The sequence below is a fragment of the Pseudonaja textilis genome, chromosome 3, assembly GCF_049901715.1.
Source record: "Pseudonaja textilis isolate UNSWEBS1 chromosome 3, rPseTex1.2, whole genome shotgun sequence".
Lineage (NCBI taxonomy): Eukaryota > Metazoa > Chordata > Lepidosauria > Squamata > Elapidae > Pseudonaja > Pseudonaja textilis.
This window is the reverse complement of record NC_141992.1, coordinates 140,640,011-140,664,867: the sequence shown is the minus strand read 5'-3', so window position 1 is coordinate 140,664,867 and position 24,857 is coordinate 140,640,011. Positions and strand designations below refer to the sequence as shown.

At 39.3% G+C, this 24,857-nt stretch overlaps 1 protein-coding gene across 2 annotated transcripts; it reads right to left on the bottom strand.

The window, feature by feature from the left end:
• Nucleotides 1-729: 729 nt before the first annotated feature.
• On the bottom strand, nucleotides 730-23,442 carry SCGN (secretagogin, EF-hand calcium binding protein). Of its 2 annotated transcripts, XM_026699171.2 has the most exons (11): nucleotides 23,280-23,442; nucleotides 22,387-22,457; nucleotides 16,804-16,896; nucleotides 16,165-16,254; nucleotides 14,584-14,640; nucleotides 14,037-14,114; nucleotides 5,316-5,371; nucleotides 5,033-5,078; nucleotides 4,866-4,925; nucleotides 3,032-3,100; nucleotides 730-2,097 (listed from the first exon to the last, which is right to left on the bottom strand). In XM_026699171.2, exons 1-11 carry the CDS (start codon nucleotides 23,350-23,352, stop codon nucleotides 1,969-1,971), a joined length of 822 nt encoding a protein of 273 aa, XP_026554956.1. In that variant the 5' UTR covers nucleotides 23,353-23,442; the 3' UTR covers nucleotides 730-1,968. The 2 variants fall into 2 exon arrangements, with proteins under 2 accessions (XP_026554956.1, XP_087787099.1); XM_087930973.1 differs by lacking the exon at nucleotides 14,584-14,640 and having other exon boundaries at nucleotides 1,844-2,097; nucleotides 23,280-23,439.
• Between the last annotated feature and the right edge of the window lie 1,415 nt (nucleotides 23,443-24,857).

Sequence of the window (24,857 nt, the reverse complement as noted above, 5' to 3'; positions counted from 1 at the left end):
GAAGCAACAAAGCAGAGTGTGAAATATACACACAAAATACTAAGTTCCTTGTGTTATCAGCATCAGTTAAGCAAAGCACATGTCTCTCCTGTTTACAGCTCCTTAAGTTTAAAGAGGACATTAATTTGTTCTTTTTTTTCAGGACCTTTATAAATTTGGGAAAACTTTTCTTTTCAGTGGCATTAACTTGGCATGAATTTAAATGATGACAGCCTGAGAGATTTCTTTTTTAATCTGATTTTTAAATAGCTACATTGCTGATATTGGTTAAAACTGTGTTGTGATGTTTGTTCTTCCTTGTATCATTTTGCTTAGGTATAAGTGCACATTCTCTCTATTAGCAGTTCATTTGGATCTTCTAAATTTGCTGGAATGTAAATAATAGTCTACAACACCAACTTATCAGGAAAGCAGGATAAAAAAAATGGAAGTGAGACCTTTGCTAAGGAGCCCCTTAGCTATTTTTATTTACTTTTATATAGGTTATAAACCAAATGAAGCTTTGGAATTTCTTTTAATGATAGGAAAATGAAATAGCTTTTCAAAATAAATAAGTATAAAGAAATACTTTTCATTGTTGCTTCCCAATAGACCTTCATAATTCCCAGCTATGTCATTCCTCCTGCCTTTGGAGATAGATAGGTCATGAAAAAGATGAAGATCTTCACATATACTATATCCAGGAACTTATGGATATGTAATAAATAATTTAGATTCCAGTCTGTGTTATCAGCTGTTGTGTTTTATTTTTCTGTAAATGTTCTAACAAAAACAAACAAAACGGTGTGAGTTTCAAAGGCCATATAGGCAATCCTCAACTTATAACCGGTTACTTAGCGATCATTTGAAGTTACAACATAGTTCCAAAGTTTTGACAGCTATCTCCCCCCACAACCGAGCGACTACATTTTGCGCACTTGACAAGCAGATTGCATATACAGTTGCTTGCAGCTTCTCACAGTCACATGATCATGATTTATGATGTTTTTGCTGAAAACTGGGATTTATTTGTGTGTTTTAGAGTAAAAAATATCCCACAATAGGTTCACTTAACATTTGCTTAGCGAGTGCTGCAGAAATGTTGTAAAGTTGGGTTGGTCACATGATAGCTCCACTTTATGAATGTTGCAACTTATGGCCATAACGGGTAAGCTCTATCATAGTTGTAAGTTGAGGACTCCGTCTACCATACTTGAAAGTAAAAGTAAAGGTCCCCCTGCACATTCATGTTAGTCGTTTCTGGCTTGGGGAGGCCGGTGCTCATCTCTGTTTCTAAACTGAAGAGCCAACGCTGTCCAAAGACATCTCCGTGGTCATGTGGCTGGCATGACTAAACACTGAAGGTGCATAGAACGCTGTTACCTTCCCACCAAAGTGGTCACTATTTTTCTACTTTCATTTTTACATGCTTTTGAACTGCTAGGTTGGCAGAAGCTGGGAGAAGTAACAGGAGCTCACTCCGTTACACGGCACTAGGGATTCAAACTGACGAACTGCCGACCTTTCTGATCGACAAGCTCAGCGTCTTAGCCACTGAGCCACCGCATCCCTGTACTTGAAAGTAGAAAGGAACAAACCAAAGGGAACACTAGATAAAGGACATCTAGAACACTAGATAAACATCCCAGGGAATGAAAATATTAAAAGCAAAATAAACAGCAGAAACTTTTCTTGTTGTAGCAATCACAGAACTTTCTCATTGATCAACAATGTATAAGACTATGAGAGATAATATCTCATTTGAACAACACAGAACCAGTTGCTATTCATCACATTTTCTATCCAAATACATACTTGTGACTACATACTTGCTAGTTGAACATCCTCAACCTTTATCACCCTCTCTTCTAAGTTTAGTATAGCAGATTATTATTATATAGTACTGAAAAAGATTTCACAATTGTTTCCACAGGTTTACACAAAAGGAAAAAAAAAACAGGTAGATCATAGAAAAAGGCATATAAATGCCTACGGGGTATTTTTAATCCCCAGACATAAGGCAAGTTCAGATTTTTGAATTTTTCCATCCTTGTTCACATCACAGTGATGAAGCAGGATATCTCGGAATTTATCCAGATCTGTACCACTAATGCTGGGCTATAACAATAATGAGAGAGAAAAAAAAAAGAAAAAGAAAGAGATTAAAGTGCACTTTGGAAAACAAAATAGTCATTTTTAGCATTAAGCCCATCCAATCTATTTATTTGATTTGATTAATTTAAGTTAAACTCAATACAACACCTTAAAAATCTAGACAAATTGAAATAACATAAAATTGAACATAACAAGGGAACAACACATCATTGCCAAGATGAATTACACACCAGTAGGCATGATGTTAGTCTACCCCAGACCTTGCCTCTGCCTCTTCTATGTTGTTTTTTCATTAACCGGGTTAGCCTGCAACTATTCGTACGAAGTCCCTTATTCAAGTATAAACAAGGTCTGAGTCTCCTAGCCCAGCAAGGTTATATCATTTGCTGAGATAATGAGAAATAATGGAGTTGTACTCCAGGGTAGTAGATTTAATTTTTTTTAAAAAAAACATATAATATGAAACAGACTTCTTGAACTGTGGCTCTTCCAGATGTTTTGAACATGAACTCCTATTATCCCTAGTGAAAACAGGTAATTGCTTGATGTTTGAAGGGTAATGGCCGATGTAATCCATCATAAAGGAAATTATCAGATTGGAAGAAATATGTTCTGTGGAACTGAAATACACTGTCAGTACATTACCAGCAAATATTTACGTCTGGGAGAAAGGATGGGGAAAGGCAGTAATTGAGGAAGTATGGATAATTTGAACAAGACAAGCTGTAATGCATGCAAAAGTTCGTGTTGCATAACATTCTCCCATTCTTCTCTTCTTCAGTTTCCATAAAAAAGAAAATGGAAGCAGCTTATTTTGCTCAATCATTAAAGCAGCTGAACTGAAACATACACAGGTGGTCTGACTCTAATTGATCTAGGGCTGCCAGCAACTTTTGGTTAAAAATAACAGGCAAAAAACATAATAACAATAAATTACCTTGACAAGCTCCATCATATCTTTTACAAACCCATCAACTTCTGGACCTTCAAGAGCTCCTGTTTTACTCTGGAATATATAAAGATCATGTACATTTGTGGAGTAAAAACATTGACATGTCTATCTACATACTTTGCTCTTTCTTCTGGCAATAATGTACTCAATCTTGGAAGCTATATCCGTAAGAGTAAGAAGGATTTCATGGAAAAGAAAAAAAAACAAGAAAATGACCAGAATCCATAAGGAAAAAGATTATTGCCTTACTCCTATCCTGTCAGCTTTGAAAACAAGTAGACCACATAAATCTTACAAGAGCTGTGGCATATTAAAGACTAATGGGATATGAGCATCAAGTTCTTGGTGGACCAGATCAATAAGAGTCATACACTTTCTACAAGAACTTTAAATGTGTGTCGTCTGTGCAAACAAAAGGAGGAAACAAAAATGCTGACCTCCTCGGCATCATTCTATAGTTCTGCTTCTTGTTGTAGAGGCAGTTGGCTTTGAAAGCTAGAGATCTTCATCTATTCATGGAGATTCTTTATGCAATTCCAACCCATGAAAGAATGGGTTGAATGAAAGAATGAATTGAAATATGACATGGAAAACCTTCACAGATAGAGAAATTTCCCACTGCCTATAGTTTTCGTCTGTACTTGGCTAAAGCGTATTACAGTGCCAGATCAGAATTATCTGCATTTGTATCTAGAGGACCAAAAAAGAATGATTATGAATGGAAGACAGCCAAGAACTGTTTCTGAAGCAACTCACGATCCTTGCCAACTCCACCCCCAAAAACCAAAACCTCTTCCTTTAATGATTACAAAATAGATACAGATTCTTGCTCGTTGCCAAATACCTCTTTGCAAAGTTTGCACAGCCCTAACAAATTTTTAAAAAACATTATGTTTGGCATTTTAAATAATGGAAGGCAGAAAATGCCCTCCATTAAGAGCAGCATTTGTTTGGATAATGCCCTGTTGATCCATTTGCCTAGCAAAGCAGCTATAATAATCTCTGTAACTATACATGTACACGCAGATTTGTATACACACTTACATTTAAAAACAATTACCATCATTTAAATAAAGCAAAATCCATTTCTATCCTTTGTGAAGAATTATAACCAAGTGACTTGTAGTTTAACTCAGTGGTCCCCAACCTTTTTTGTACCAGGGACCAGTTTCACGCAGAAACACTTTTTCAAGGACCGGGTAGGGGCGTGAAGGTTCCAATAACAAAAATCTGTCACCGCATATTACACAGACTGGGTGTGGGGCTTGTGAATCACCTGTTGCAATGAACCCATAACTCATTTTGTGAGGGCTAGCTTGCATTGCTGATGCAGGATAAATACACGCCAAAGAATCAAGCGTGGAAGTTAGGCGAGGGCGGAAGTGGCTGTCTTTCAAAATAAGACACCCGGAAGCAAAAACATATTTTTATATATATTTCTTTGTGGCCTCGTACAAAATGATCCACGGATCGGTACCAGTCCGGGGCCCGGTGGTTGGGGACCCCTGGTTTAACTGACTGGTACAGGTCACAATAATATCACGGCAGCAATGATTGTGCAAATAATGTGAATTATGTATATTTGATGCAAATTACATTTGCATGGGGACAACCACAGACATCCACAATTTGCATGCTAGCTCAATAAGACTCATTAATGATGGAGAAATTCCTCTGCAATGATTATCTTTGATTCATCTTTAAACTAGGCATAGAGTATTCGAGAACATCTTTCAATAAAGGACAGCCATTCATAAAACAGGCTACTCTCGTTTGGTGTAGGGTCAGTAACCCCAAATACTAATAATAAAACTCTTACCACATCATAGTGTGCAAAGATTTTCTCAAAGTCTCTCTTTCTTTCTTCTGCACTGGAAGCCTAAGTCGAAGAACATGTAGGAGAGGAATTAGTTTTGAGGGGGGGGGGGGTGAAACTACAGAGAAAAAAAAAGAATAATCAAGTTCCCTGCAAATTACTGTACTTACATCCAGTTTAAATTGAAGGAGAAAATTTTCCTGAAGAGCTAAAATCCTGCGTGGAAAGAGCCAAACCATTATTTTCTGAGACTTCATTTCCACAGAAATAGACAGTGGTGCTTGACAGAGCTCAGAAACAGGAGATTTCACAGGAATTTAACAGACATTTCTGGAAACAGTAGTTTGTGATATGGTGCATTGTCACCCTGCTTCCAGGAAAAGCAAGTCCTGAGCCTGCAGTAACTGCACAACATGAGGTGAGTTGCTGAAGCCACTTGAAGTGAATATTTACCTTGCGAGATCATTCAGATCCAGTCTGCCATCTTTATTTTTATCAAAGAGCTTCATCTACAATGCAAATAGTGGAAGTGAAATGATTAATACTAGGAGAGTTAAGAAAAAAATCCCAATACTCCCAAACCAATAGCATTTTGCTAATCAGAATGATACTCTCAAATTACTTTGAGTGACAGTGGGCAGACAAATGGTTGGTTATGTGACGATCCAAAGATGTTCAAAAGTCTACCATAGATTTCTCCCAGGGATATTTAGACTGTTCAAGTCATAACTTTAAAATAATGTTTTGAGATGCTTCCTTCAGCTAGCGGGCATTGAATACGTTGAATAAAAGATATACCTGTTTGAATAAATATATACCTGTTTTCTTTCATTTTCCAATTTTTCTCTAACAATTGATGAATTTTTTTTTTTTAGTCTAGTTGATTCAAAAGAATGTGCTACTACCTTTAGGAGTGCTTGGTCTCTGGAAAGCATGTATAAACCTGCAGCCCTAAAGCCTTTGAGGATGAGATAGGCTAAAAATCTAAGAATGTAATTTTGGGATAAGATAATCGGGTAAGCCTTAACAAACTGCAGAGACAAATCAAGAATTAAATGTAAATTGCAAAGGAACAATTGATGGGGGAGTGCTGAAAATTTAGGTTTTTGCATCTGATATCCTTATGGGAAGACTTTATTATGTATTGTTTGGGAGTCCTGGGTAAGTACGTATGTAAACACCATAGGCCTAAGATGTCAACAACAGCCTGCCCCAGAATTTCATCCTTAGTACTGGAACTACAATTCCCAGACATTTCTACCAGCATGGCCCAGAGTTCTGCAGCCAGACATTTCTGATAGAAGTAGTTCTAGTACTTTGGGGGGCACTCTTGGGGAGAAGTTTGCAGGAGCAGGTCTTCTGAATTTGTTCTTAGAAGCCATAGGCCAGGACTCTCCAAACTTGGCAACCTTAAGACTTGTGGAGTTCAACTCCCAGAATCCCCCAGCCAGTCATGGCTTGGGAATTCTAGAAGTTGAAATCCACAAGTCTTAAGGTTGCCAAGTTTGGAGAGCCCTGCCATAGGCCCTCAGAAGAATGATCCTTATCCATTATCTTGCTGAGCCTTCCAAAAACATATGACACTGCCAAAGAGCTTTGTCTGCATAAAAATGGAATTTAATTAAGAAATTTCAGTCTCTTAGTATCAATATTTATTAATATAAAAAGGTTTCTCTGCTCTCCGAAGTATATTCTAATTGTATTCTTAGCATTTCCTTTCTTGCTGCTTGGTTTACTTTTTGCTGCGCTTTTCCTGCCGTTATGTCCAAAAACAACAAAAGGGTGAAGGGGGGTGGGGAAATGCTGTGGTTTTTTTTCAGAATGAAAGGAAAAGAAGGAAGAGTGAAGGAAATAGTGAATGGATTAAACTATAATAAAAGGAGGTTGAGAAGCTGGATTTAATTTTTTATATGTGGAAAAGCGATTTGGCAAACTGCACAGCGTAGCTCCAGGTTTAAAATATTCAAAACTGGCTTAGTGTTTAGTCTTTATTTTATTAATGCTACCATTAGGAAAGCTGTAAAACATCCCAGGGGAGGGGGGAATATGATCCTATCCATATGTTGCATAGTATCTCATCTTTCTATCATTTAATCTTCAGGCTCAGTGGCTTAGAAGATAGTGCCATCTCAAAATCATTAGCCTGCACTCCTACAGCATATGATTTAGTTTTTCTCAGATGAGCGCACAATGTAGATTAGGGGCGTCCAGGCTTGGCAACTTTAAGTCTTGTGGACTTCAACTCCCAGAATTCCATCTGGGGAATTCTAGGGGTTGAAATCCACAGGTTCACAGGTCTTAAAGTTGCCAAGATTGAACACCCCTAATCAGTGGTGGGATTCAAAAATGGTTAATACTGGTTCTGTGAGTATGGCTTGGTGGGGGTGGCTTGGTGGGGGGTGGCATGGCTTGGTGGGCATGGTGTGGCATGGCTTGGTGGGTGTGGTGTGGCTTGGTGGGCATGGCATGGTGTTCTGTCTCACCTGTGACTACGAGGTGAGAGTCCAAGTTTCCAAAGGAATATAAATAAACAGACAGGACCAGGAATGACAAAGTTAAATTCCTTTGACTGGAGAAGTCCTTGGCAGTCTTCCAAAAGCTGCCTGCCAAGTCCGATAACAAGACAAGACCATAAATCAAAGGCAAACGCCGCACAGAGAATTTGTCAAAGCTTCTATCCCAAATAAACAAATTGTCCCGGACAAGGATTCAAAGCTAACACGCCCCCTTTTATTTCCTGAGGGGCGTGTCAGTCTCTCATCTCAGTCTCTGATTTGACATGTCCTTTTACGTTGCATTTCACGTCTATGTCTACATCTTTTCCTTGCATCAAACCAACATTCCTCAGTCAGAGGCTCTGCTATGCTCTCCTGATTATCTGCCGACACCAGAGGCACAACCAGGGAGGAAGGTCCTGGGGAGGAAGATGATTCTGAATCCTCCGGCAAAGCAGGCTCAAACCTCAGAGCCAAATCCTCCTCTTCCTCCTGGCTCAAGTCTGTGTCTTCCAGCAAAGCAGGCTCAAATCTCGAGGCCAAATCCCTCTCTTCCTCATTGCTTAAGTCTGTATCTTCTAACAAGGCAGGCTCAGGCCTCCGAGTCACAACAGCATGGCATGGCTTGGTGGGTGTGGTGGGCATGGCAGGGGAAGAATACTTCAAAATCCACATTCCTTCCCTACCCACTAACCTGCTTCCCAGCTCTGTTCTCCTGTGCAGGGCAACAAAAGAAGACCCAGCCGATCAGCTGGGACTCAGAAGGCAGAGAATAGATGGGGGCTGGGCCAGTCAGAGGTGGTATTTGCTGGTTCTCTGAACTACTCAAAATTTCCACTGCTGGTTCTCCAGAACTGGTTCTCCAGAACCTGCTGAATATCACCTCTGCCCCTAATGTAACTAATGGAGGCGTTTTACAAACATTATACAGTCTGAGTGGTAAACTATAATGGTCCTTCTACAAAGGTATTCCCAAGATCAAGTGAGCAGCTTCTCTCTTTCTCTTTGCGTCTTACAAATTGCCAGTTTCTGCATCTCATTATCTTTCCCTCATATCCCCTCATAACGTGCCACACAAACCCTCAACGGGAGGAGGAGTCAAACTCTGACACCATGAGATCTCTAACTTTCTAGCAGTTCCCATTATTGAAACATTAATGAACTTGGATTATTAATCAGAAACATGTCAACTATCAACTGCAGTGTAAGGATACGCCTGGCCTCATTTCACAAAAGATGACTAATGGACCGACCTGGGATAGCAACTCCGTTTTCTACTGAAGTCTTCACTGATCTATTGGAATTGACACGTAATGAACTTTTTACAGTAATCAGAATGGCAAAATGAGCCATGGTGGTGTAGTGGTTAGAATGCAGTACTGCAGGCAAACTCTGCCTACTGCCAGTAGATCAACCTTGACCGGCTCAAGGTTGACTCAGCTTCCATGATGGGTAAAATGAGGACTCAGACTGTGGGGGAGCAATAAGTATGCTGACTCTGCAGACCGCTTAGAGAGGGCTGTAAAGCACTGTGAAGCAGAATATAAGTCCAAGTACTATTACTATTGCCAAGACAGAAAACTAGGGGTTGGCGAGGCAGTGCCCTCTCACCAGAATCCCAAGGGCATTGCCAAATTTTCAAAATAGTGATGAGAAAACTCGCTTGCTGTCCTATGAAAATGCCTAAATCATATGAAATAACAAGATATTACAAGCCTTGGGCCATTTCTACCATGTTTCTCATATAATAAGGCCGGGTCTTATTTTTTTTTGAGCCCCCCAAAAATGGCTAGGCTGTCTTTTCGGGGGTGACTTAATTTCCCCACCCTTGAATCTTCGGGTGGGCGGCAACGGCTTGGATGTTGACCTCAGCGTTGGTGGGGCACTTCGTATCGGGGTCAACGCAGGCAGCACCATATCTGGGTATGCAACAAAAGTACTTCCTAACGGCAAGCCCCCCCACCATCCCCCCCCCCATTTCGCATGTTTTAATATAGGCCTTAATTTGGGGGGAGGGGCTTAATTTCATTTCATGCCTATAAAACATGCTGGGACTTCCTATTCGGGGAGGCCGTATTGTTGGAGAAATAGGGGAGTAAGACATTTCAGCAACTTCATGTGAAATCATACCAACGCTGCATGAGATGAGGGTTTTATTGTCTCTTTTCTTGCACCTGGTTCATTGTCTGAGATCATCACGCGGTTCCATTGTAATGAATCGTGATTCACTACTGAGAATTGCTTCTTCTACAATTCACGTCTTTTCTTTTCCCTTTTCTTCTTCTTCTGGAAAGCTCAAAAGCCTTCGCTTCTCTGTGCAGTGGAATAGTCAATATTGTCAATAAACAGTCACTCTTACTCATCACATGTCCTTTCCTCTCCTTCAGGTTTACTTAGGTTTGTCAGTTCTGTCATTAGGGGCTGAACTGAACTGAAAGCAAAAGTCCTCTGTCATAACTGTTACAATAAAAAAAAAAAAACTTGTAGGCCCGCAGAGAGAGCAGGTTTCTTTTTCTTTTTATCATTTATAAAAAAGGTAATGGTTTTCCCTATCCAGGGGCGGGCTTCAAAATTTTTAGCAAGGGGTTCTCTTCCCGATTGCTGGATGGGCGTGGCCTAATTGGCCTCCTGCACCATGGTGGGGGGGGGAATTTTTGCCCTCCCCAGGCTCCGGAGGCTTTCCTCAAGCCTCCAGGAGGGCAAAAATGGCCTCCCCAGGCTTTGGAGGCTCTCTGGAAGCTGGAAACTTCCTGAACTTCTGGGAGGCCCATTTTTCACCCTCTCCGAGCCTCCGTGTGCACCTTGCACTTACCTGCATCCAAAACGGGCTGCGTGGGGACTCCTAGGAGGGGTGGGGTGGGGTGGGTCAGGAGTGGGATTTGGGGGGTTTTCCAAACTGTGCAGAATCTTATCTAGGGGCTCTCCTGATCCCCTGCAAACCCCCAGCAGCCCACCCCTGTCCCTATCCAGTCAGGTCTGATTCCATCCAGGGGATGATGCTCACCTCTGTTTCTTAACTGAGGAAGCCAACATTTGTCTGAAGAATTTTTGTAGTCATGTGGCTGGCATGACTGTATGCTGAAGTGCCTGGAGCAGTTCCCTTCCCACTGAAGTGGTACCTATTTATCTACTTGCATTTGCATGCTTTCGAACTGACAGGAGCTGGGGCAAGAATGGGAGCTCACCCTGTCATGTGGCACTAGGGTCTCAAACAGTCAATTTTCCAGTTGACAAGTCTAGCATCTTAACCACTAGGCCACCACGCCCTTCCTTATCATTTAGATCACCATCTTTATTATTTTTATAAATAATTCAAGGTGGCAAGTGTACCTAATACTCCTTCCTCCTCCTGTGTTCCCTACAACAGCAACCTTGTGAAATGGCTTGGGCTGAGAAATTGGCCCAAAGTTACCCAACTAGCTTTCATGCCTAAGGTAGGACTATGCATGGTTTCCTGGTTTCTACTCTGATGCCTTAACAGCTACAGTGGCTAAACTGTGTTTTAGCAACCTGTTCCAAAGAACTAGTTTTCTCATGTATCCTTTCCTTTTATTTTAAAACTCTTCCCATAATTTTTTGATGGGTTAAATGTATAAAGGTGCATAGGAAGTGGTCTCCTACTGCAGTAGAATAAATTTTAAAAGCTAAATAGATGATGGCATGGGGTTATGAAGGAACCAAACAGTTTATCATTCAAACGCTATTTTATATCTCAGGGATGCAATAAACTAAATTACTCATCAACTATTTGGACAAAAATGGAGAACATTCTCATCATCCAGGTAGCTGAGAATTAATCCTTAATTCTCGACTTTCCTCCATTTTCTTTAAATTGCACATTTTAAAAAAGTTTTAAAAAGTACCTTTTACATAGGTAAAAGGTGCTGCTATATCTGATGGAAGCATATTGTCCACTGAAAATGAAAGCCCATTGCTGACAGTTGGACAGATATTATCATGACTTGCTATTTTAGCCAATGAATAATAATAACCTTAATCTGAAAATGATTATTTTGGCAGGGTAGGTAGTATGATTTGCAGATGAATATGCCAGTAATGAGCTTTCCTTGCACGTAGCATAGACAAAACGTAGCTTTGTGAATTGCAGAATGCTAAATACCAGGGTCCTTTAAAAGTCATACCATAGAGTTAGCAACTACTTGGCCATCAAATATATCTGAATGGCTTGTAAGGCATTCAAGATAGATCTGGATGTTCAGATTAATGGAGATAGCATTTGTAGAGAGCTGCACTGCTACCAGGGGTGTCAAACTCGTGTCGTCACGGCGGTGTCACATGATATATTGGGACTTTTTTGCCTTCGCTAAATGGGGTGGGAGCGGGATCAGCATATGATGCATCCGCTGCGAGTTTGACACCCCTGACCGCTACAAAGACAATAGAGAGCCATATTAGAAAGATGAACAATGATACAATTCTACCTGGATGACTGAAAATTTTCATCAACATCAGCAAGGACAAACTTCTACAAATTCAGTTTCCTTTTCTTTTAGAGAAAGAAATATATTAATGTGATCAGACTCTCCTTGATTGCCAGTGCACCAGTCACATATTTTGGCAATTCATCAGTTAATTAGCACCCTTAAAATACTCTGAGCTCCCACACACTTAATATGGACAATGTACATGTTTAGCTAGCCACAAATAAAAAGAGGATTTGCATAGCTTTGCATTATGCTTAGAGGACATGAGGCCCCTATAGTGAGTACTTGGGTGATAGACTTGGTCCTTTTAGTTCAGTGGCTAAAGCTTTTTCTTTGCAGATAACACTTCTAGGAAGATGGCACTATGGCTTTGTTCAGCATCCTTTGATCCAGAGGTGGTATTCAGTAGGTTCTGACCCAGTTCTGGAGAACCAGTAGAAGAAATTTTGAGTAGTTCAGAGAACCGGCAAATACCACCTCTGACTGGCCCCTCCTCCATCTATTCTCCCGAGTCCCAGCTGATCGGCTGGGTCTTCTTTCATTGCCCTGCACAGGTGAACGGAGCTGGAAAGCAGGCTAGTGGGGTGGGGAGGGAATGGCGATGTTGCAGTAACCTTCCCCTGCCACGCCCACCAAGCCATGCCCAAGCTACGCCCACAGACCCAGTAGTTCTTAATTAATTGAATCCCACCACTGCTTTCATCCTACTGACACATAAAGATTTGCAAAGGAATGCCCTTCCCCTCCCCAGTAGCTGAAGGAACACACTATGGCTGTGTCTCCAAGGGATCCACTACCAGAAAAACTATCCTTTGAGTGATCACCATATGTATCTCACTTAAACGTGAGAGGAAAAGTTTCTTCCAATGATCTTAGCAAAGGACTGAATTATTTTGTGTCTGTGTGCTGCTCCTTTAGGTCTAAAAAGTTTGCCTGCCCAATTTAAAATTTGTCATGTAATCAATGGTTTACTTAAAGGTTCGTTCTGTTTCTGGAAGTGAAATGTAATAAAAGATACTCAAGACTTCTCTCTGTTTGCTAATAATCCTAGTCCTTAATACAGGAAAGGTGTTGTTTTTTTTTTGCATATATTTTAATGAGTTGAACATAATTGAAATAAAATATCTCAAAAATTGCTAGATACATGGAAAGAAAACATAATGAAAAAAAAATAACTAGGACTAAATGAACTAAACATGTCTTTGGGTTAAGTGTTCCTGATCATTGGTTCCCACTGAGCTTTTTTAAAAATAGGTTATAAAGAAATATTGAAATGGAAAAGGCTTACATGCTTAGGCCATTTAGATGGTAATCTCTATGCACTCACTTGAATATAAAAATCATAGAAATTAGTGGCTTTTAATGCTAAGTAGATATATTGTGCTGCTGGCGCTATAAAGGCCAAACCAGCAATTTAAACTGAGCATGGAAATAAACTAGCAGCCAATAAAGACGAAATAATAACAATAACATTGGATGAATGTGGTTGCAGAGCCAGCCCCAGTTAATATCCTGCATCTGAACATTTACTTTTGGTTGCTGGCCTTCTGCATTCACCCTTTACACTTTCAAGCTGTTGCCAAAGCCCCAAAAGCTGAAAGAATGTTTTTGATTTAAAACAAGAATATGAGCATCCTTCCTCAACATCTTACCAAGCAGGACTTCCCAAGCCTTTTCTTCCTCACCCCAAACCACTTATCAGGAAATCCTCTTTACTGAGATCCTTTTTATCAGAAAGGTCTTATTTAATTGGGATTGGATGATGAGTTTGTGTGTCCCTGCTGAAAGAAAAGCCACTTTTACCCAATTTGGGGTAAATTACGTGGGAAGCCCCTGCTCAAAAAGCATCGGCTGCAAATGACACTTTCCTTCCAGCACAGTGTCTAAAAATGACATATTACTGGGCACAGGCCATGTCTCTGACCTAAAGGAAAAATACAGAGTTCCAGAATTGAAAGATTCTTGTGAGAGAACTCAGAGCTCTCCTTACTTCATTTTCTCTTTGCTCTTGCTCTACCGTTTCCACTTTTTTTCCTTTGCATTATATTTCTGAAGGTAGAAGATTACTCTCTGAAATGACCCTTAAATCCTGTGTGCTCCATGTATTGTATAATATTCTTTTTCATCCTTTGCTACGCGCATCCAAATACTGTAAAAAAAAATCCTTCAGGCTGCCTCAAAGATTTAGGAATTACTATAATGCTAGGAATAATAGTTAAGAAATTTCGGTTTACCATGGTATCAGTATATTCCTGCAGTTTTGCCTTGGAAACGTTTTTTCCATGCTGCCGAAACAGATCTTGCAGAAAATCCTAAGTTCAGGAAAGAGGGTAGAAGTTACATTTCAACTTCATCCTAGAACAATACACATGACTCAGCTGGATTCATACAAGTCTCATGCATAATTCATGGATGAGCAACTTTGTTTTGGCTTCCAGAGGCACTTCTGCCTCTGTAGTTGAAAATAGGCGCAGCAGGTTTCCACTATTTTAAAGAGAAAACAACTGCTCTAGGAAGGTAAGGGAAATAATAAATTAACCCGCAAATATTGCCACAAAGAGAAACAGAACATCCACGTCTTATCTATATGCATGCTGTGGGCCTATTCATTTCGGGGGTTTATTCCCACCCCCAAGAAAACTTAATTGCAGCTTGCAGCCACCTTGGAAAAGGTGGCTTACCTGGAACTCTGCTTAGTACAGGTAATGGGCTAAGGTAATCAAAGTGTAGCTAATAACAAAAGCAGCCTCTGGATACAGTTCCAGCAAGCCCAGAACTTACTCGGAGTTCACCGGCTGAAATAAAGCCACTGCTGTCAGCATCATAATGACGCCAAATCTGTGGGAAAGAAAAAGTGTGGTACTTTACAAATTATGTCCTTGAATCAACATCACAACCTCACCAATAAATCCTTTGACAGATTTCTCTTAGGACTATTACAGTGCTACAGGTTCAGCTAGCATAAGCCTAAAGAAGAGGTTGTAGTGCCAAAAAACAAAGTAAATAACAGAACATTTTCTGTTAATCTGGTTCATTAGATTGGTTTCACCGAACTGTCTATTGATTAGTTGCCAAATCACAAGAAAGAGTGTTAGTATTAAAAAGAAGTTTACATATAAAGGAAGTTTCAACTGACCACAATCGAACCCAAACTTTGAAAGGCAGGGAAGAAAAGCCTCCATTTTATTTGCTTTCCATTTATTTTGTCCATGACAGACTCTAGTCTACACTAGCCTATTTTATTACAGGTCTCACTTGTTTGTGTTACTGATTTTTTTTTCCACGAAAAGAAGTCAAACTACAGACATGCTAGTTCAGTATGGACACATGGTTTCTATGATTGCACATCCAGGCCAGGGTTATTGCTATGCAAATAAGATAGCTTATCTCAACTGCATTTTGAAGCTGAAACTGATAAGCCATAAAATCTGTTCTAACCAGGTGTAGAATTATTTTCACAGGCTGATAAATGATAATAATTTCTGGAAGTCTACAAAATACATCTCAGTATCCAGTATACATCTCAATATAAAAGCTGGATAAACTGGGCATCTTCTTGGTGATGTGTTAAAGCTGTTGAGTCCTTCTCAGTTGATTGACCAAAAACTTATTTTTTACTAGTTTTTTTTTAAATGTAAGAATCTATGGAGCACAGGGCCAGCATGTTGCTAACATGTTTTTCAATAAGAGAAATCTGAACACTAAACTACATGGAAAAATAGACACAGCTTTTATTCCTTCCCATATGAAGTAAACATGCCTTATCCATTAAACCTTCTGCTATCGGCAGCTTGTTAAGCCAAAGGCTGACATTTTCACAGTTCAAGACACACAGTCCTTTTGTGGTTATATTTGCTTTAAAGAAAGATAAGGTTGTAATTTGTGAATTGAATAAGCAGCTACAGAAAGGAGTATGGTGTGGCATGGTATGGAAAAGGGTAGAGAAGGGTAGGGTAGGGTACCTATGTCAAGAAGCATGTGTTGTCATTTCACAGCAAACCATACACAAACAAGAGATTATGTATTACAGAACACAAAAAGAGATGGGCCGGTGGTTCAAGATGCATCTCAAGGAAGTTTTATAGAAGAAAAGTTGCTGATATTCCATGCCCACCTATGATTTGCCTCCCTCCTTTCCAACAACACCATCGTTTTGTCCCCGATAAATTTACTTTTTGGTATCAGAAGGAAAGAGTAGAAGTAGTCTCAGGTTTAGCTCCTCTTATCACAAAAATACATTCTGTTTTTACAAACGAAATCCTCCAGTACTTATTTTATTTGAGGCAGTGCATTGTGAAATTAAAACCAACAACAGTTGTTACTTCAAAAACCAGAACATGCAGCAAGAATTCTCTTACTCACCCGCATGAACTCCACGCTGTTATTCAAAGGAGTCTCTCTTTGGAAAAGTAGCAGAAAGTTGTCTTCCTCAGTCAATATCATATTTGCAAGCTAAAATAACATAAATTATTATGGTTGTAGAATAATCCGTATCCTGAATCTATATTAGATCAATCAGAAAAGTTCAGAGGGCTGACCCTGTGATTGTTTAAATGTGTCTCACACATGTGGCACATATAAAAAAGGAATGGACCTTCAATCATACAAGCATCATCCTGACCTTGTTTTTTAATCTTCCCAATGCCCCTGTTCTATGTGTTTACAGGACTCAGGGCTGTTTATGGTCAAAAATCAAGATGACAGCCACAATGATGAGTTCAAAGCTCTTCCTGCTTTTTCATAGGTATCACATGAATGCACACATAAAAATGTGGGCAGAGCTCATACCACTGTGGTTGTGATCTTAACCTTTTTGACCATGTCTTGTGAATACTCCTGCTGGGATTATTTCCAAAAACAGGAATCAGGCATGGCTGAAGTGAGACAACAGCAGCAATGTCTAAGATACAAGAGATTCTTTTGATTAAAACTGGCTCTCGGGTGTGTTCAATTATCTAATGCTATTTTCTAAAGTCCCCAAAGAAGAAAAGAGGCAGGTACCTCTTGTATTTGTAAGCGTCCATCATTAGTTACATTGTAGGTTGACATCAATTGTTCTTTCATCCTCTGAACCTTTTCTTCTGTAAAGGTGCTCTGTACAAAAAAATAATAATGATCATAGGACTGTGGTTACAACTGACATTCTATGAGTATGTCCTTTTTAGGTTTCTTCAAAATCACCCATTGAAGACTTCCAGTTGGTACTCTGTACTGAAAGGAAAAGATTTAGAGCAACTTTAACATTAAAAGAGTAAAAATCAATTTGATCTGCTTTGCTAATGAAGATTCCCAATTAAATATACTTGCTATATTATCTTGTAGACATTTGTAAATGGAGGAGCACCACACAACCATATATCCACATATGTAGCACAGAATAAGAAGCTGTAGAGAATCCCATCTGCAATTACAGAAAATCCTCAACTTACAATGACAATTGAGCCCAAAATTTCTATTGCTAAGCAAAACAATTAAGTTGTCAACTCATAAAACATTTTCTATGCCTGTTTTATAGTTGCCAATAGAAAGGGGGGGGGGGGATATAAAAGAGCAGTGCAGCAGTTTGGAATCCTAAAGTGCATTCCATTCATATCTTGCAAAGATTATAACTAACCAACTAGAGTTTCTGCCATGCAAATCTCTAATTGGAGAACATGATTGATGATGCTTGGCTATGGACATGTTTCAGTTGGAGAATATGAATATGAAGAGAGGTGGGGGAAAACAGTGAATTACATGTCTCAGAATCGGCTACACGCAGGTCATACCATCATGTTAGCTCCTAATAAATCCTCTGGACTGGAGGTTTTGAAACTTGGCTCGAAGCCCATGATTTAATTAGGGCCACTGCCAGAATCCTGACATAAATGAGTGGCAGCTTCCTATCCCATCTTGAAGATATTTGACTTCAAAATCAAGTGAGCTTCATCCTAGGCAGAATTTTTTGGAACAACTTTAAGAGTGTACGAATTGCAGTGATGCAAATACTAGGGTATTATATGGAACCACATTCTAAGGCATACATTTTAATACTTCTCCTTAATTTCATACAATTATTGAACGTAAGGACTGGAAGTGGCCTTGGAGATCAGTGGTGGTGTCGACAGCAAACCATGATGATATCAAAAAAAATATCATGACTTAAATGCCACTACTACAAACTTGCTTTCCAACAACTGGCACAAGTCACAGCATTTGTGTGATGCCATTGTACACATGTCATCATTTGCCCCTGAGCTCTCCAATGGAGACCCATGGGCCCTTCTAGTTTGATGCATGCCCAGTACACTGGGTAACAATTGGTGAGAATTGTTGATTATAGAATATCCTGGATGACAAAGAGGTAATAGAGATGAAATAAGCCAATCCAAACATGTGATGCATGGCCTTTAAATTAGTCAAGAAAACACCAAAACTGGAGTATTATCTATTGGTAAAACTCATCTATGCTCCAAGAGTTATGGAAACAAGATTCTGAAAACCCCAATACCTCCAGATATTTTTATCCCAAATGAAGCATCTTTCAGAAAGTATAACAAAGAAGTGGGTTGATTCCCATGGTTAATTTTTTAAAAATATCACCTATGATTATAATTTAAACTTCCAGCTTGACTTTCCAAGAGGAAACTACAAAAGGAGTTCAAGATCATTTAAGGCTTTGAAAATTATACTATAAAAGGGATAGCAGAAAAGAACATATTCAACTGAAGTCATCAGCTTCCTTTTTTATATAAAATTGCTAACTATTAGGCTCGTATGTTTTAACTCAAAGCCAACTAAGAATTTACCCTTGAATGTGTGTGTATGTGTGTATGTGTATGTTAGTTTATGTAACTTGTAACTTGAAGCAAATGTTCTTTACTTAAACATATTTTTATCAACAAGTAAGCAGTGTACAGTTTGCAAGCAATATTTTAAACGATGTCATTATATGTAGCTAATTCTAATTGCAAAATTAGATTTCTAGTAACATTAGTCAAGTACCAGTTCATTGTAGTTCTTAAGGCACCACATTAGAAACCAGGAGAATGTGAATTCCAGTACTGCCATAGGCACAAAGTCAGGTGGGTGAACTTAGGTGAGCAACTAATCTCTCTCAACTCTGCAAAAAAGACAGGGGCAAGCCACTTCCAAAAGTCTTGCTGGGAAAACAGCCTAGTCCAGGCAGACACCAGGAATCAAAATTAACTCAAATGGACAGTGAATAAATACATATTCAGGATTGTTTTCACCATCAAAGAATCCACACCTTACAAATCTGGAAATGCCAAGAAATGTAACCCATTAGCAGACTGGATTCTTTAGGGAATTTTCTTTCCTTACACTTTCTGTTATGCACGTTATGTGATATTCTTGAGGGATCCTATTTCTCTCTCTTTTAACTCCTTCCATCAGTGGGCATCAGTTTTCTTGTCTTGGTTATGATACCTTCATATTTTTCTAGAAATGTTTGTACACAATGCCCTACGTTGGTGTTAAAAATATATTAATAGAAAATGTGTTTTTGATTAATCTATATGTTCAGAGTTCAAAAGCTCAAATGTTCCATGTTGGTAGATATTGCACAAGGTTCACTTAATTAGTGGCCAGTTGATGAAAAATGTTGGATGGAGCCTGTCTATTTGTTCTGTTTGAACTCAGAATGCCGGATGAGCCTGTTAGTGAGGCCATGCAAAATCTTTTCTGGTTAACCTGCTATTCTTATTTCAAAACAAATAGCTAGTTTTCCTTTTAAAGTACATGGAAACAGTAACCAGGAACAGCTGAGCCCAGCTGTCAAGGTTTCAAAATGGAAGATTGGCTATTTTAAGGGAGGAGGAATCTATCAACAACCCTGAGGGAAAGATAAATGAAATTTTGCTAAGCGTAGATAGAAAACCACAAGAAGACTCCTCAGTCCACCTTGCCAATTAAAAACCACCCTCCCAATTGCTCATATTGTCTTCAACCATCCAATTGTCTCTTTTTTTTCATTTTGCACGCTTGACAAACTCTGTCATTCTATTGTTTTCCCAGCTGGGGTTGCTTTTCTTACACAAAATGAGAACAGATTAGAGTAATGAAATGGGAAAAAATAGCAACAAGTAGAGGCTCCATTGGTCACTAAGGGAAAAATAAGAGGTTAAAAATAATAATTATGGAACTGTTAGCTATTCAAACAGAGACAACTTTCAGTGTACACATTAGTATTTATTTGATTGCATGATGTCCTTTAAATTCCCAAAGCACAGAAACCGAAGCCGATTATTCTTTCTCACAATAACCCTGCTAGGTTGTTTGTTAAGTCTGTCTGCATCACCTTTATGTTTCCAAAATAGTCTACAAAATAGTCAGAGATTGAATAGATCATTGTAAAGAAGAGAGGAGACCTCCCATTCTCCACTTATAGGATTATAGTCATTAGTAATATCTAACATTACAGTAACAATATTGAAAATATACATAAATGTGTCTCACCCACCAAACAGATATGGCAGTGGAAGCATACCAGTATATCCTTTGCTAACTTGACAGACTGATCAGGTGTGGTGAAATTTACTTAATCCTTCCTGTATAAGCTAATTTGTCCTACAGAAGTTCTTCAAGCCTGTCCATTTATTTAATCATTAAGGTTGGTTAGAAAGTTAATCAGAAATTTAGTCTGGATGTGGCTTTTCTGTCCACCTATACCCATCAACATGAAATCATAATTGTCTGTTATTTCGTTGCTGTTGGCCTTCATTCACACCAAGTTCTTTAATTTTTAGTAGGTATCACATAACTTTTCTCAGCATAACTAGTTAGTACCTATCCTCTTCATCATGTTATCGGTAGACAAGAAATGTTGTGTTCTCCTTTCACTTGTCAATATCTTTTTGTCTCTTCTCAAATTTCTAGTTTGTCTAGCTTGATGAGGGTATGTCTAGTTTAATGAAAAGAAGGAATAGGGGGTGACATGATAGCAGTGTTCCAATATCTCAGGGGCTGCCACAGAGAAGAGGGGGTCAAGCTATTCTCCAAAGCCCCTGAGGGCAGGACAAGAAGCAATGGATGGAAACTAATCAAGGAGAGAAGCAACCTAGAACTAAGAAGAAATTTCCTGACATAACAATTAACCAGTGGAAAAAACTTACCTCCAGAAGTTGTGAATGCTCCAATACTGGAAGTTTTTAAGAAGAGATTAGATAACCATTTGTCTGAAATGATATATAGGGTTTCCTGCCTAAGCAGGGGGTTGGACTAGAAGACCTCCAAGGTCCCTTCCAACTCTGTTATTCTATTCTAACAAACTAGGATCCTGCAATTGCAATAAGATTACCAGAAATGTTTAGGCACTGAAACTTAGAAGCATGGTATTCTGGCTCCTTCATGACCAGGGAAATGTCTGCAATGATACTATAATTCCATTCAGTGGAAAGGAAAATTGTTCTTTCTACAAAATTTCATTTCATGTAAAGCATAGTAAACATGCTCAGCTAAAATGGCCAATTTTCATGGAGATCTCACCTCTGAAAACAGAGAGGTCAAAAATAAAATTGGATACACACTTCCAGAGAGGGCAACAGACCTCATGTATTTAGAAATGTGACCCCTCTTTTAAAGAAAAAATAAAACCCATCTCCTGATTTCACTACATCAGCTAATATTTATCTTCCTTAGCCTTCCTTTGTTTATTTTTAGCTTTCCTTCATTTCTGCTTTTCAACAAGTTGCTTGGTTAGCAATGATTAGAAATGGAAAAGTCTTGTTCACTATGGTGTAAATAAATACACAGCTAATGTAATGAAAGTATTGCCTATGCCTTTTGTAATTTCCTAAATTAAAACTCTACATGTTCAAGGACAGGCAAAGTAGACCAGAGTGGGACTGTGTATCTCTTTTTGTACTCTGAACAGGAAGCAATCAAAACTAAAATAAAAGGAAAATATATTTGCCGATATAAAACAACCGTGCAGGACCTTATTTACAGAACTTTGCATCCAAGTACAGTATAAATGCAATATTAATTTATTTTGGAACCCAGAGTACAATATCTGTAAAACTAATGTTACCACAGATTCCATGGGCCACAGAACACCTGCTTTACAATTCCCTTTATCCACTCTATGGATACACAAGCCTCTTGGTTCACCCTCATTAATCAAACTAAACAGGTGGTACAGATTCCCGAAAAGGACAGGTGAGCCTTATGCCTGAAATATGACCACTGGGTTGGTGGCAAATGTGGAGAGTCAACACAGAGCCAGCAGTAATGAGATTGTTTTGAAAGGAAGCAAAGCAGACTCTGGAGGTAGCAAATGATGTTTTAGCGGTAGGAATTACCAGGCAAATCAGTAAGAGATACATGTAAGGACATGGTTAAATACCCTCATCATGATCAAGTATAGCATAGAACAATAACCAAGGCTCTGCACCGAGAGTCTTAAAAAGTCAACCTCCTATTTTAGTGGAGGATGAGTGGAACAATGAATTCTCCTCCCCAATGGTTCATGGTAAACAACTGAACAGATGTTTAGCTCTGCTATGTTTAATCCAGCCAGGAATAAGCTGGACAAGCTTTTGTTTGTGCCATCCTTACATGCACGTAAGATGATGGAGTACTTACTTTACTGCCCAGGATCTCAAGCAGGTGACAGAAAAAATTATCAAGCTCTTTTCCTTCTATGTACCCATTGTCTAAAAATAAAATAAAATAAACTATATTACTGAATATGCAATAAGTATATGAATCCCAAGCCCAATGCTTGACATCACCATAAATCAATCAAGCCTGTATGTCAAAGGAGTTTGAGAGGCATGTAAGCCCTTCTGTTGCTAAAACGCCCCACCCCCCCACATATGCAATTCATGTATGACTTAATTACTTTATTGAATTGAATACTTTATTTGGCCATCTGTGGCTCGACACACAAAGAGTATGTCTCTGGTAATGAAGCACTCAGGGTACATGCAAAGCCACAAAGATAATAATAATAATAATAATAATAATAATAATAATAATAATAATAATAATAATAATAATAATACCAATAAAAAGGGGAAGTAGATAAGGATAAATAAGAATACTACAGCCATGCTGTAGTAGGTTTAATATACATAGACATTAGACAAAACTGCAAGCATTAGGAGTTTAGCAAAGCGATGGGCCAAAACGAGGGAGGAAAACCGGTCCCTGTGAGTAATGCGTCATTAAAAACGATTCAGGAGTAAACAGACGAGCTGGCCATCCATTGATTAATCGTCTCCAGCAGTGACAAAAACATTCGCAGCTTGACAGGGCATCTTGTATTGGAAAGTGAAGCAGGTGGGTTGCAGGGAAAAGTTCAGGACAAGGGGGGAACCCCCAAAGAGCAGTGAATCTCAATCAAACCAAAGGGCCCGTTCGGGGAAGCCGAAACAGACTTACCCCAAATTAAGTTTTTGCCCCGAGGAAGCCTCCGCGCGCTCGCCCCACGCCCACGCCCCGCTCCCCAAAATCCTCCTCCGCCTCTCACTCACCGTCAGAATCGAAGCGCTGCCAGAGGCTCCGGAAACTTGCAGCGTCCACGCGGGGCAGGAGATCGCTGTCCATGGTGCTTACGACGGCCAAAGTTTGGGGTGCCGGCCTTTGAACCGACCCGCGGCGACGGCGGCGGCGACTGGCAAAGGCAAAGCGACAGTGGAGCCGCCCAGCGCTCCCAAGTTCCCACCTGCTGCTTCGAGAGGCGGCCAGAGCGACCTCGAAGAGGAGGGGAAAATCGAATCAAAGAAACTGCGCGGCTCGTTGTTTCCGAAGTGATGAATCGGGAGGAGGTGACGGACAACTCTGCTCCTAACCGAAAGCCAGGGAAACCGAAGTGGGGCTTTTAAATTAAGGGGTCCTCTCCTTACTTGCGACGGCTTTAGACGAGCAGACAATGTCAGATCGACACTGGGGAGGAGGCTGCAGAGGAAACGTCTGTACTGGGAAATGCACTTGAGCTTTGCAAAATTTGATCAAGTTGGCATTGGTCTTTTATTAAAAACAAACAACACCACAACAACACAAAAGTGGCTTCTAGTGAGTGGGGAAAGCATCCCAGCTCTAACTATAGATCAAGAAGTGAAGAAATGACTATGAATAACCCCTCATTATTTAATCAGAAGCCAGGGTGCATCTGTGGGATAACTTTTTAATCCTAGAAATTATAGGCAAATCAATCCTATGTGCTTCTTATGAATTACAGTTATTCTGCCAGAGACATTTTGAAACCTCACCTGTGTTTTCAAAAAGATTTCCTACATGCTTTAGCACAGTTGAGGGATATGAAAAGGAAATAATTTTTGTTATTAATTGTTAATTAATCAGCAGTATTTTCAGCACTCAAAATGGGTCTGAAGGCTCCACTGCATCTCATAGAAGCAGTTGTAGAATGTTAAATTAGGGTTTTTAAATGGTTTCTTATCAGATACCAATAACAATGGCTATGTAATTATATCCAAGGCTTGACAGAAAGCTAGTGTTGGGTGTTTTTGAGGCTGCAGTTGAGCAAGATGGTAATTATTAGCACTATCCATTACCTTCCATTAAAAAAAATATGTATCAGCTATTTTTTGTCTTTTATCAGATCCTGCAATTAAATGCATATGGCTAGCCCCTAATCATTACTTTCTGATAACTTTATTTATACTCCTCCCTATAAGACAACATAATATGATGGGAAGAAGTAAGAAACCACAGAGAGTAAGGCTCAGTCTTTGACTACTCATGCTAGTGATATTTCACATCTAGAAAAATTCTCTTATTTTTACTTCATCCAATTTCCCATTCTGATTACAATATTATTTTTTTACAGTGAGAATCCCTTGCAAAGGCTTGAACTGATTGCATAAAAGTTGAGGCAGCCATGCAAAAAAATTCTAAAAGAAACTCTGGAAAAACAAATGTACACAAAATTTCCATCTTTGTTCAGCTGCATGTTCATTTGTTCCATATATGAGTGACAGCTTGATTGGCAATCGGAGTGTCAATTTTGGTTTATCTAACATGGCTTTCCTCAACTGGATATTCTACAGATATATTGAGTGTCAACTCCCATGCCAGTAGGAACAGTTAAA